This window comes from Salmo trutta, chromosome 23 (genome assembly GCF_901001165.1).
Source record: "Salmo trutta chromosome 23, fSalTru1.1, whole genome shotgun sequence".
NCBI classification, from domain to species: Eukaryota; Metazoa; Chordata; class Actinopteri; order Salmoniformes; family Salmonidae; genus Salmo; species Salmo trutta.
Window position 1 is genome coordinate 42,804,889 of NC_042979.1, and position 14,856 is coordinate 42,819,744.

Below are 14,856 nucleotides of genomic sequence, written 5' to 3' on the forward strand. Positions count from 1 at the left end.
TACTCCATAGTCCAGGCAACTGCAAAAGCTAGCCACATTTCACTGTCAGACAGGACACAACTCAAACTGCTGAGAATTTGTTTTGCTATCTGACGTTAACCTCTCTAGGGGGTGTGGGACGATAGCGTCCCACCTGGCCAACATCCAGTGAAATTCCAGAGCGCCAAATTCAAAAACAGAAATACTCATTATAAAAATTAATAAAACATACAAGTGTTATACATCGGTTTAAAGATTAACCTTTTGTTAATCCAACCACTTTGTCAGATTTCAAAAAGGCTTTACGGTGAAAGCATACCATGCGATTATCTGAGAACAGCGCCCAGCAGACAAATCATTACAAACAGTTACCAGCCAAGTAGAGGAGTTACACAGGTCAGAAATAGTGATAAAATGAATCACTTACCTTTGATGGTCTTCGAATGGTTGCACTCAGATGACTCCCATTTATTTAATAAATGTTTGTTTTGTTCAATAAAGTCCATCTTTATATCCAAAAACGTCAGTTTTGTTCGCGCGTTTTGTTCAGTAATCCACATCCTCAAAGGCAGTCACAACAGACAGATGAAAAATCCGAAAAGTATCAGTAAAGTTCGTAGAAACATGTCAAACGATGTTTGTAATCGATGTTTTTCAGAATACAAGCCTGAAACAATTTCTAAAGACTGTTGACATCTAGTGGAAGCCATAGGAAGTGCAATTTGAGTCCTAAGTCAATGGATACTGTAATGGCATTCAATAGTAAACTACAAAAATAAAAAAAAATTCAATTCCTGGATGGATTTCTCAGGTTTTCGCCTGCCATATCAGTTCTGTTATACTCACAGACGTTATTTTAACAGTTTTGGAAACTTTAGAGTGTTTTCTATCCAAATCTACCAATTATATGCATATCCTAGCTTCTGGGCCTGAGTAGCAGGCAGTTTACTTTGGGCACGCTTTTCATCCGGAGGTGAAAATAGTGCCACCTACCCTAATGAAGTTAACAGAGCCTCCTGGCTCTATTGTGCACTGACTGCAGTGTGCAAGTGCATGCTTGCTAGCATAAGAAAAACTCACTAGTTTAACATCCATAATACATTCCAGTATGCTCCTTCTCCTGTCTTCATTACATTTTTAAATCATGTGTGCTGATCAACAGTGCCAAACTAACAACTCTGCCATTTGTTGGATATTTTTCAACTCTGCCGTGCACACCTGTGTGAAGCTACAATAAAGGTTAGCCACAATAGTGGAATTTGCAGTTCGCCTTCAAATAAAAGTCCCCCATTTGAAAGTGATTCAAACTGATACAAATAGTTCAAAGGGAAAGGGGGATACCTAGTCAGTTGAACAACTGAATGCATTCAACTGAAATTTGTCTTCCGCATTTAGCCCAACCCCTCTGAATCAGAGAGGTGCGGGGGGCTGCCATAATCGACATCCATGTTTTCGGCGCCCGGGGAACAGCCATATTTGGACTTGATAAAAAAACATTTTAAGTGAGAATAGGCATTGGTCTGAAGCCAAAAATGAAAGGAAATTCAGGTGAGCACCACAATGCCTATTCCAACCGTGCACTACCGAGGTTTTCCAACACACGGCGTTGACATACTACAGTAAGTATTGTACTACAAACTATGTGTAAGCAGGTTGCTTAGGATTCAAACCTTCTCAAACAGCCTAATTCATACTCTTCAGAGGGATAATGAACTTTACACTGTCCTGCTATTAAAATGATATATGGTGTATATATACAGTACCAGTCAAAAGTTTAGACACACCTACTCATTCCAGGGTTGTAGAATAATAGTGAAGACATCAAAACTAACACATATGGAATCATGTAGTAAGCCAAAAAGTGTTAAACTTATCAAATATATTTTATATTTGAGATTCTTCAAATAGCCACCCTTTGCCTTGATGACCGCTTTGCACACTTTTGGCATTCTCTCAACCAGCTTCATGAGGTAGTCACGTTGAATGCATTTCAATTAACAGGTGTGCCTTGTTAATTTGTGGAATTTCCTTAATGCGTTTTAGACAATCAGTTGTGTTGTGACAAGGTAGGGGTGGTATACAGAAGATAGCCCTATTTGGTAAAAGACCAAGTCCATATTTTAGCAAGAACAGCTCAAATAAGCAAAGAGAAACAAATGTCCATCATTACTTTAAGACATGAAGGTCAGTCAATGCGGAACAGTCGCAAAAACCATCAAGAGCTATGATGAAACTGTCTCTCTTGAGGACCGCCACGCTCTGGAAGAGCCAGAGTTACCTCTGCTGCAGGGGATCAGTTCATTAGAGTTAACAGTACCTCAGAAATTGCAGCCCAAATAATTGCTTCACAGAGTTCAAGTTACAGACACATCTCAACATCAACTGTTCAGAGGAGAATGCGTGAATCAGGCCTTCATTGTTATCAAATGACATGTTTAGCTAAAATGACATGTCAATGACATGTTTTTCTAAAATAAAGGTATAGTGAAATACAGGCATGCACCACATTACTACAAGACAAAACAGCTCAATCAAGCCTAATGGTCTTGTAAGTGTGTGAAAGCAAAGCTTGCGCTCAAAGCAAACATGAAATGGTAGCAGAAAGAGATAATGTCTTACTGTGGTGTGTGAGGAATCCAATACTTTAAAAAACTTCTTAGGGATAGCCCCCTTTTTTTCAATTTTCGTCTAAATGACATACCCTAATCTAACTGCCTGTAGCTCAGGCCCTGAAGCAAGGATATGCATATTCTTGGTACCATTTGAAAGGAAACACTTTGAAGTTTGTGGAAATGTGACTTGAATGTAGGAGAATATAACACTAGATCTGGTCGAAGAAAATACAAAGAAAAAAACAGCCGTTTTATTCAACCACCATCTTTGAAATGCAACAGAAAGGTCCCTGTTCCAGCCATCACTCTGGTTGTAATTTCAATGGTGTCCACAAGATGGCAGTAGTGAACGTGCAACGTTTCAGATGGATAACTTGAAGTATGCGCGAACTACATGACATTTAGTGTAAAGTCACCCAGGTACATTTGGGCAAATCGTGAAGGAGACATTTGCATTCATATTACATTTTTCTGCAAGAATATCGTCAAATCTGTATACTTTTTGATTTAGCTTTTCCAGTATTAGTAGACATATCATAAGTTCAACATTTGCAAAACAACCAGTTTTCATGACTCTGAATATTCTTATAATTTTTGTCCAAAAGGAAAAGGCATACAAGGTTAGTAGCTACATTTTACGACAGATACATGGTTTCCTGATGCTCCCGTAAAGCGCAGCTCATTGGCTATCTAGCTAGCGTTGTTAGAACCCAATTGGTGCTTATTTGACAAAGTTAGAGTCATTCAAGTGAAGACCGCCCGCGTCATCGGCGTGCCATGAAGGAGTCGATCTCTGACCAAATATGGTGTCCTATAGGATATACTACACCCCTAATGATATAGTGAAGTCTCGTTACGTTCTTGGATCTCTGAGGAATACATACGAACATGATTTGACTGGTTGAAACAACATTTAGGGTTAGATTTTCAAAGATTCCTTTCTTTGCAAATTGAATGAGTGGAAATACAAAATCGATCGTGCATGCTATATGGACCTTTTTAGGATATGAAAAAGGATTTTATCTAACAAAACGACACTTCATGTTATCTCTGGGACCCTTTGGATGATAAATCAGAGCAAGATTTCAGAATGTAAGTACACATTTCACCTTCAGAGGTGAATTTATCAAACCTATCGCGGTGAAAAAGTGTTTTGTTGTTAGGAGCTCTCCTCAAACAATAGCATGGCATTTTCTTGCAGTAATAGCTACTGTAAATTGGACAGTGCAGTTATATTAACAAGAATTTTAGCTTTCAGCCGATATAAGACACTTATATGTACCGACATTTGTTGTTTCTCTAAAATCTGTGATGGTGACACAAGGCGCTGCATGATTTACAACTGTCCCGTAGACAGGACGCCGATCCCGAAGAAGAACTTGTATGTGGTACAAATCACATCATTGTGGAACCACATCCTCTAATAGTATTAATTAAGCTGTTTGAGAAGGTTTAAATCCTAAGCAACCTGCCTACACATAGTCTGAAGTACAATACCAACATAGCTACTGTAGTAGGTTAAAGCTGTGTGCTGGAAAACCTTGGTAGTGCATGGGTGGAATAGGCATTGTGGTGCTCATGTGAATTTCCTTTCTTTTTCAGCTTCAGACCAACGCCTATTCTCACTTAAATCGTAGTTTTTGTTTTTTAATTTATAAATAGTTTCTGTACCCTGTGCTGTCAGAGAGAAATTACATTATTGAAATGGGTCATTGACCTAAGTTAAACGTATTGTACCGTTCCTCTGAGTGATGGAATAAGAGGTGGCTGATGGATAAAGGTGCCGGCTCCGGTCCGCTTCCTCCTTTGTCTCCATACTCCAGTTTCACTCCACTGCCATACTACTGGATGGGCACATTTATTGTCTGTTGCAGTCTGTCTCCATTCTGGCTCAAACTAGAGGGAGTAATGTCTATCTATGGTGTCTTGGGCATAACAAATTATAGCAGTCTGTTGCCATTCTGGCTCATAAGATCGGTTTCCATCCAATTGGCAACAGATTTTCATTCTAAGATCTGCATGAAAGCAATATTTCCCTCCAGAGATGTTTCCATCAAATGTACTTGTTGCCGATAAAAGGCTGTGCGTGATGACGTAGTTCACATAAAAATAACTTTTGCGTTTAAATTCCCATGTACCGAATAAAAAAATATAGGTTAAATGGGAATCCATCAATACAAGTTAAATGGGAATCCATCAATACAAGTTAAATGGGAATCCATCAACACAAGTTAAATGGGAATCCGTCAATGCAAGTTAAATGGGAATCCGTCAATGCAAGTTAAATGGGAATCCGTCAATACAAGTTAAATGGGAATCCATCAATGCAAGTTAAATGGGAATCCATCCATACAAGTTAAATGGGAATCCGTCAATGCAAGTTAAATGGGAATCCATCAATACAAGTTAAATGGGAATCCATAAATGCAAGTTAAATGGGAATCCGTCAATGCAAGTTAAATGGGAATCCGTCAATACAAGTTAAATGGGAATCCGTCAATGCAAGTTAAATGGGAATCCGTCAATGCAAGTTAAATGGGAATCCGTCAATGCAAGTTAAATGGGAATCCGTCAATGCAAGTTAAATGGGAATCCGTCAATGCAAGTTAAATGGGAATCCGTCAATGCAAGTTAAATGGGAATCCGTCAATGCAAGTTAAATGGGAATCCATCAATACAAGTTAAATGGGAATCCATCAATACAAGTTAAATGGGAATCCATCAACACAAGTTAAATGGGAATCCATCAATGCAAGTTAAATGGGAATCCCTCAATGCAAGTTAAATGGGAATCCGTCAATGCAAGTTAAATGGGAATCCGTCAATGCAAGTTAAATGGGAATCCGTCAATGCAAGTTAAATGGGAATCCGTCAATGCAAGTTAAATGGGAATCCGTCAATGCAAGTTAAATGGGAATCCGTCAATGCAAGTTAAATGGGAATCCGTCAATGCAAGTTAAATGGGAATCCGTCAATGCAAGTTAAATGGGAATCCGTCAATGCAAGTTAAATGGGAATCCGTCAATGCAAGTTAAATGGGAATCCGTCAATGCAAGTTAAATGGGAATCCATCAATACAAGTTAAATGGGAATCCATCAATACAAGTTAAATGGGAATCCATCAACACAAGTTAAATGGGAATCCGTCAATGCAAGTTAAATGGGAATCCATCAATACAAGTTAAATGGGAATCCATCAATGCAAGTTAAATGGGAATCCCTCAATGCAAGTTAAATGGGAATCCATCAATGCAAGTTAAATGGGAATCCATCAATACAAGTTAAATGGGAATCCATCAATACAAGTTAAATGGGAATCCATCAATACAAGTTAAATGGGAATCCGTCAATACAAGTTAAATGGGAATCCATCAACACAAGTTAAATGGGAATCCATCAATGCAAGTTAAATGGGAATCCCTCAATGCAAGTTAAATGGGAATCCATCAATGCAAGTTAAATGGGAATCCCTCAATGCAAGTTAAATGGGAATCCATCCATACAAGTTAAATGGGAATCCGTCAATGCAAGTTAAATGGGAATCCATCAATACAAGTTAAATGGGAATCCGTCAATGCAAGTTAAATGGGAATCCGTCAATGCAAGTTAAATGGGAATCCGTCAATGCAAGTTAAATGGGAATCCGTCAATGCAAGTTAAATGGGAATCCATCAATGCAAGTTAAATGGGAATCCATCAATACAAGTTAAATGGGAATCCGTCAATGCAAGTTAAATGGGAATCCGTCAATGCAAGTTAAATGGGAATCCGTCAATGCAAGTTAAATGGGAACCCGTCAATACAAGTTAAATGGGAATCCGTCAATGCAAGTTAAATGGGAATCCGTCAATACAAGTTAAATGGGAATCCATCAATACAAGTAAAATGGGAATCCATTGCATTTTCAACTCTTTTTTCCACTATAAGCATTGCATCATATTGCGAATGTACCCACTTTGGTCTCTCCAGCCAAAACCTCGCAGATACAGTGTGGGTATAGCATACATTATGAGATGATTATGGATAAGAGGGAGATCATTTTTAATTGTCAAACGACAGCCAAGCATTGATCATCATGTCACCAGAAAAAGACCCTTGGTATTTATTGGAAAGGAGCATCAAGTTCATCACGGTGCACTTTCACCACCCTGTGATGTTTATCATCATGTATTTCATCTGTAGCCTAATAAAAACTATATGCTTTCCTGATGAGTCCTAGTGAGAGGACCACACAACATACCATCGCTTGACTTTACTTCGATATGATTGTTATTATATCAATATTTGCGTATAAAGACGTTTCCACTGCCATTTCTCGCATTATTAACTTTACAGACACAAAAAGATCCCACCTTCTCTAGAGTATTTTGTTTTGTCAAAATTTGGAAGTTTATGGACAAATGTGCTGTGTGTATCTGGCCTGTCATGATATTTTTTATCCAACATGTGCTTTACTTAGATAAAAAGGTTGAGTACAGAAGAAATGTGCTTATTTAAACCCTTTGATTAACAATCAAAAAAGGATTTGGTTGAGTCTGTGATTAACATGATCCATTTGTTGATCAGATCCAAGTATAAAGAAAGTATAAGTGTTTTCAAATCGAATGTTATTTGCCACATGCGCCGAATACAACAAGTGTAGACCTTACAGTGAAATACTGACTTACAAGCCCTTAAGCAACAATGCAGTTTTAAGAAGAAGTGTTAAGTAAAAAATAGATAAGTCAAAAATAAAATAATTAAAGAGCAGCTGTAAAATAACAATAGTGAGACTATATACAGGGGGTACCGGTACAGAGTCAATGTGCGGAGGCACCGGTTAGTCGAGGTAATATGTACATGTAGGTAGCAGCAGCATAAAGGGGGGTGGGGGGACAGTGCAGATAGTCTGGGCAGCCATTTGATTAACTTGGTGTTCCGTTACCGCTTGCCGTGCGGTAGCAGAGAGAACAGTCTATGACTTGGGTGGATGGAGTCTTTTGACAATTTTTAGGGCCTTCCTCTGACACCACCTGGTATAGAGGTCCTGGATGGCAGGAAGCTTGGCCCCAGTGATGTACTGGGCTGTACGCACTACTCTCTGTGCCTTGCGGACGGAGGCCGAGCAGTTGCCATACCAGGCAGTGATGCAACCAGTCAGGATGCTCTCGATGGTGCAGCTGTAGACATTTTTGAGGATCTGAGGACCCATGCCAAATCTTTTCATTCTCCTGGGGGGGAATAGGTTTTGTCGTGCCCTCTTCACGACTGTCTTGGTGTGCATGGACCATGATAGTTTGTTGGTGATGTGGACACCAAGGAACTTGAAGCTCTCAACCTGCTCCACTACACCCGCATCGATGAGAATGGGGACGTGTTCAGTCCTCCTTTTCCTGTAGTCCACAATCATCTTCTTTGTCTTAATCAAATTGAGGGAGAGGTTGTTATCCTGGCACCACACGTCCAACCTAACCTGGTACTATCCACCCTGTTTAATGTCAGTATAAAACTGACTTCAGATCAGTGTTCACTAACAAACTATCCACCCTGTATAGAGTCATTGTAAAATCATCTCACCACCCGTTGACTTCAGATCAGTGTTTGACTTAGCCTCTTTGTCTATTCTCTTTCCACAGACAGCCCTTCATTGCTGGCATGTATCTGATGATGTCTGTGACCACCGTCATCCCTCCAGGAAATAAAGGTATGTTGTGTGTGTGTCTGGTTGTGTGTCTGTGTCTGTGTGTCTGTGTGAGTTCACAGAGGCACTCCACACACTGTGTGCAGCACAATGCTTGTCCAATCCCTCTCCCCATTACGTTGTCAGGACATACATTCAATTTCTGATGTTGACTTCTTCCACCGGAAAACATTTATTTTGTAATTACAAGTCATTGGGACATGGGAATGAGGGAATTTATCACTTTGAGATAGCTAGGCCCCCCCCCTCCCCTCCGTCTGGGTCATTTGCACAAATGTATTTGTGTTGTCATTAGTCCAGGAGCTAGTAACAATAGCTCTTTTCGTTTCTATGTGGTAATGGCTTGTAAAGCTTGGGAGCTATTTTTTGTTGTTGTTGTCAGTATCACATGTATCCGCAAGACATCAGCAGCAGTTCAGGAAAAATACCAGCGTGTCATGTAGTCTAAGTGATGCACGATGATGTGTTTTTCCCTTTTCCTGGTTTACTTTTCCCTTTTCCTGTTTTGTAAATAGACGTTAAATGGATGTTTCGCTAATGTTTTCTCATTGCATTAGGTACCGGAGCGCCAAATATAGGACCAAAAGGCTCCTTAACAGCTTCTACCCCCAAGCCTTTAGACTGCTGAACATTTAATCAAATGGCTATACAGACTATTTACATCGAATTCCTCCCCTCCCCCCCATTTGTTTTTACACTGCTGCTACGCACTATCAATTATCTTTAGTCACTTTACCCCTACCTATATGTACAAATTACCTCCACTCTTCTGGGAAGGCTTTCCACTAGATGATAGGACAATGCATCGGGGGCTTACTTCCATTCAGCCACGAGCATTAGTGAGTTCTAGCGCTGATATTGGGCAATTAGGCCTGGCTCGCAGTCGGCATTCCAATTCATCCCAAAGGTGTTCGATGAGGTTGAGATCAGGGCTCTGTGCAGTCCAGTCAAGTTCTTCCACACTGATCTCGACAAACCAATTTTGTATGGACCTCGCTTTGTGCACTGGGGTATGGGTCATGCTGAAACAGGAAAGGGCCTTCCCCAAACTGTTGCCACCAAGTTGAAAGCATATAATCGTTTAGAATGGCATTGTATGCTGTAGCGTTAAGATCTCCCTTCTCATCAGACCATTATTCCTCCTCCACCAAACTTTGCAGTTGGCACTATGCATTGGGGCAGTTAGCTTTCTCCTGGCATTGCCAAACCCAGATTTGTCCATTGGACTGCCAGATGGTGAAGCGTGATTCATCACTCCAGAGAACGAGTTTCCACTGCTCCAGAGTCCAATGACGGGGAGCTTTACACCACTCCAGCCGACGCTTGGCATTGCGCATGGTGATCTTAGGCTTGTGTGCGGCTGCTTGGGCATGGAAAGCAATTTCATGAAGCACTCGATATTGTGCTGACGTTGCTTCCAGAGGCACTAGGTAGTAAGTGTTGCAACTGAGGCCAGACGATTTTTACACGCTACGCACTTCAAGACTGGGCGGTCTCGTTCTGTGAGCTTGTGTGGCCTACCACTTCACGGCTGAGCCGTTGTTGCTCCTAGACATTTCCACTTCACAATACCAGCACTTACAGTTGACCGGGGTCAGCTCTAGCACGGCAGTAATTTGACGAACTGACTTGTTGGAAAGTTGGCATCCAATGACGGTGCCACGTTGACACCCACTGAGGTCTTCAGTAAGGCCATTATACTGCCAATGTTTGTCTATGGAGATTGCATGGCTGTCTGCTCGATTTTATACACCTGTCAGGAACGGGTGTGGTTGAAATAGCCACGTCCACTAATTTAAAGGGGTGTCCACATACTTTTGTATATATAGTGTATGTGTATTTTCTGTATGCTGATGCAGTTGTTGAATAGAGCATTTCAGATTAGTCATCTGGCCTATTAATCTGTGTGTTTTTGATTCCTTCCACAGTTACAAACGCAGACGTGGCTTGCACTTATAACTCATATCCCATATACCCGTTTGCCTTCAGAACCCACACACACAAGCTTGGTAAGCAGCAGATTTCATACGTTTCTTATTTTATGAGAAATCTGACTAATTTATTAGCAAATTGTCATGCAAATGCCAGAATTGCTGCATCAAAATCAAGCATTTTTACCTGCATATATCGCGAAAACACTGCTTCTATGACACATACAGTAGCATACCGATTTTGTTTAGGTCATTTGTTTTCTACTGAAGTAATCTGAATTGATTCCTAATTGGTTTTGCCGTCTCCTATCCCAGGACAAGTTGTCAGTGGTTACAGGATTCGAGACGGGAAGTGGACTCTGATTGGACGACAGACTCCTCAGTTACCACAGGTAGGTGTCTGGCCATGTCACAGTTATCTCTGATCCCTCCAAAAGTGTGCACTTGTTCATGTCCCTTCACTGATTTCAAAGAAATATGGTGGAAACTCCCACTAGCCACTAGCCTTCGCCAATCCAATGCTTTAAGACTTGTGGGGAGTAGTGAACGAGTGCATCAGATATTATTGCAGGGATTTTTCTGTCATTGTGGTCCAAACAGTGTAAAAAAAAAAAAAAAGCTGGAAAAACTCTTTGTCTAAACTTAAACCAGATATGTAGAAAGTTAATGTAGCTCTATCATTTTTTTATATTATATTCTTTGAGAACTTACAAACTCCAAAATAAAATCTAGACAGTCAGGGAGAATTGAAAATGATCGAAACAATGAATTTAGCAGTATTGAATTTGTTATTATGTTTGGGCAAAGGAACACAGCATTAGTCATGGCAACATACAATTGCAGTCAATTTTCTACCCGCAGGCTGCAATGTTTTTATTTGTTGGCTTTATGTAGGCAATAGAAGTTACTTTTAGATTTGTATCATTTTCATTTAGATATAAAAAAAATTGTTCTACTGGTTAGGCTATATTGATCTCTGGCTCACTCTTTAGTAATTTGTGTGGCTTCGTTTTTTAATCACAGTGCTTAAAGCGTCAGACAAGCTCAGTAGCCTACATATAGTTAATTTTATTCAAAAAGTATGTATTAATATATGGAATAATACATGTTTTTATATTTTCGACCAATTGATTGAAAGAACAGACGACTCTTGGTCGACCAAGATATTTTTTAATTCGGGGACAGTCCTAAAAGACAGACAACTTTTCTATACCCTACTCAAGAGAGAAAAACATAGCTAGACTGTTGTTTTACTATTAAACTCAATGCTGCTATTGTTTTTCATTTCCTAAAAACAGCTTGTGTTTCTTAAGCAGGCAAAGGTTAGCTAACTAGAAGGCTGCTGGTGACTTGTTAGCTACGGGTAAGCAAGAAAGTCACTTGGAAAATGGACAAAACTGGTGATGATGGTTGCTGTGGGTGTGGGTGGGTATGGGTGGGTGTGTGTGGACTATCCTGACTTGAATTGAAATTCACCCTGTACTTAAGAAAGTGTAGGCCTAACTAACTCTAGTTCTTCATTAGCAGGCTGCTCAGTCAGTCTTCTCTACTCATAGCTTCAGTCTGTGCTAATTAACAGTGGGCTATTGTGTGCAGTCACTTCCCTTCCTCACTGCCTCCTTCCCTTCCTCTCTCCCTTCTTCCGTCCTCTGTCCTCTCTCCCTCTGATCTCTCCCTCTGATCTCTCCCTCTGATCTCTCCCTCTGATCTCTCCCTCTGATCTCTCCCTCTGATCTCTCCCTCTGATCTCTCCCTCTGATCTCTCCCTCTGTCCTCTCTCCCTCTGTCCTCTCTCCTTCCCGACCTCTCTCCCTCCTTCCCGTCCTCTCTCCCTCCTCCCCGTCCTCTCTCCCTCCTTCCCTTCCTCTCTCCCTCCTTCCCTTCCTCTCTCCCTCCTTCCCGTCCTCTCTCCCTCCTTACGTCCTCTCTCCCTCCTTCCCATCCTCTCTCCCTCCTTCCGTCCTCTATCCCTCCGCCCTCTCTCCCTCCTTCCCGTCCTCTCTCCATCCTCTCTCCCTCCTCCCCGTCCTCTCTCCCTCCTCCCCGTCCTCTCTCCCTCCTTCCCGTCCTCTCCCTCCTCCCCGTCCTCTCTCCCTCCTCCCCGTCCTCTCTCCCTCCTCCCCGTCCTCTCTCCCTCCTCCCCGTCCTCTCTCCCTCCTTCCCGTCCTCTCTCCCTCCTTCCCGTCCTCTCTCCCTCCTTCCCGTCCTCTCTCCCTCCTTCCCGTCCTCTCTCCCTCCTTCCCTTCCTCTCTCCCTCCTTCCCGTCCTCTCTCCCTCCTTCCCGTCCTCTCTCCCTCCTTCCCGTCCTCTCTCCCTCCTTACGTCCTCTCTCCCTCCTTCCCGTCCTCTCTCCCTCCTTCCGTCTCTCCCTCCTTCCTGTCCTCTCTCCGTCCTCTCTCCCTCCTTCCCGTCCTCTCTCCCTCCTTCCCGTCCTCTCTCCCTCCTCCCCGTCCTCTCTCCCTCCTCCCCGTCCTCTCTCCCTCCTTCCCGTCCTCTCTCCCTCCTCCCCGTCCTCTCTCCCTCCTCTCTCCGTCCTCTCTCCCTCCTCTCTCCGTCCTCTCTCCCTCCTTCCCGTCCTCTCTCCCTCCTTCCCGTCCTCTCTCCCTCCTCCCCGTCCTCTCTCCCTCCTTCCCGTCCTCTCTCCCTCCTTCCCGTCCTCTCTCCCTCCTTCCCGTCCTCTCTCCCTCCTTCCCGTCCTCTCTCCCTCCTCCCCGTCCTCTCTCCCTCCTCCCCGTCCTCTCTCCCTCCTTCCCGTCCTCTCTCCCTCCTCCCCGCCCTCTCTCCCTCCTCCCCGTCCTCTCCATCCTTCCTTCCTTCCTCTCTCCATCCTTCCTTCCTCTCTCCCTCCTTCCCTTCTTCTCTCCCTCCTTCCCTTCCTTTCTCCATCCTTCCCTTCCTCTCTGTGTGTGTGTGTGTGCATGCACGGATGTGTGTGTGTGTGTGTGCGTGCACGGATGTGTGTGTGTGTGCTCAGGCTGTTCCAGACTGCCTCGCTGGGGGCTGGGACAGCTCAGCGCTGCCTTTAGCGCGTCAGAACATTAGACAGATTAGAAACACAAAGAGGGCTTTTGTCCCGTGCTGCCCGCGCTGTCACTCCAACACTTCATGAGCCGAAGACGCTCCAGCCCACTTGACAATGCGAAGGAATCCGCCTGGATTTAGGGGGTTTAGGCGTTACCGCCATGTATCGATATATCCTTCCGATTAGTTGAGCGCATCCCTTTGAAGGTCTTGGGATGCTGCCTGCAATGTTGGTTGTGTAGCCACACTGATAATGGCTATATGGATGGTTGTGTAGCCATATTGATAATGACTTTATGGATGGTTGTGTAGCCATACTGATAATGACTTTATGGATGGTTGTGTAGCCATACTGATAATGACTTTATGGAAGGTTGTGTAGCCATATTGATAATGACTTTATGGATGGTTGTGTAGCCATACTGATAATGACTTTATGGATGGTTGTGTAGCCACACCGATAATGACTTTATGGATGGTTGTGTAGCCACACCGATAATGACTTTATGGATGGTTGTGTAGCCATACTGATAATGACTTTATGGAAGGTTGTGTAGCCACACCGATAATTACTTTATGGATGGCTGTGTAGCCACACTGATAATGACTTCATGGAAGGTTGTGTAGCCACACCGATAATTACTTTATGGATGGTTGTGTAGGAATTATGTAAAAAATATTGTGTAGGTACATGTTTGACAATAAAACAATTTGTTTTCTCTCAGTGACCTGTATTTTGACAGGCTTTCTGTTCTCCACAGATTTTTTGATAATTGGGCATTTTTAATCTATGCCCATACTAACTACAATCGCAATACCCCATTTTACCCTTCATTAGTTTGACCCTCACTGAGTATGACACAATTTTCATTCCCCATCTATTTATATCCATCTTGTCCAATCTACCATACCCTATTATTGAGGACCTATCATCCAGTCCAGTGGTTCCTAAACTTCTAGTCCCTGTACCCCTTCAAACATTCAACCTCCAGCTGCGTACCCCCTCTAGCACCAGGGTCAGGGCACTCTCAACTGTTGTTTTTTGCCATCATTGTAAGCCTGCCACACACACACACTATACAACACATTTATTAAACATAAGAATGAGTGTGAGTTTTTGTCACAACCCGGCTCGTGGGAAGTGACAAAGAGCTCTTATAGGACCAGGGCACAAATAATAATATAATAGTAATCAATAATGTTGCTCTTTATTTAGCCATCTTATATATAAAACCTTATTTGGTCATCAAAAATTGTGAATAACTCACCACAGGTTAATGAGAAGGATGTGCTTGAAAGGATGCACATAACTCTGTAATGTTGGGTTCTATTGGAGAGAGTCTCAGTCTTAAATCATTTTCCACACACAGTATGTGCCTGTATTTAGTTTTCATGCTAGTGAGGGCCGAGAATCCACTCTCACGTAGGTACGTGGTTGCAAAGGGCATCAGTGTCTTAACAGCGCGATTTGCCAAGGCAGGATACTCTGAGCGCAGCCCTATCCAGAAATCTGTCAGTGGCTTCTGATTCAATTCAATTTTCACAGAACCGCTTGTTGCAATTTCCATGAGGCTCTCTTGTTCAGATATCGGTAAGTGAACTGGAGGCAGGGCATGAAAGGGATAACGAATCC

The 14,856-nt window shown here is 42.5% G+C and overlaps 1 protein-coding gene across 3 annotated transcripts in view; it reads left to right on the forward strand.

Moving 5' to 3' along the window:
- Window positions 1-14,856, forward strand: part of pam (peptidylglycine alpha-amidating monooxygenase) — a 144,978-nt gene that overhangs the window by 51,034 nt on the left and 79,088 nt on the right. For all 3 annotated transcript variants that reach the window (XM_029710422.1, XM_029710423.1, XM_029710425.1), the window contains exons 10-12: window positions 8,207-8,274; window positions 10,200-10,280; window positions 10,518-10,594. In XM_029710422.1, coding sequence (XP_029566282.1) covers window positions 8,207-8,274; window positions 10,200-10,280; window positions 10,518-10,594 — 226 coding nt within the window. The remainder of the gene's footprint in view (window positions 1-8,206; window positions 8,275-10,199; window positions 10,281-10,517; window positions 10,595-14,856) is intronic.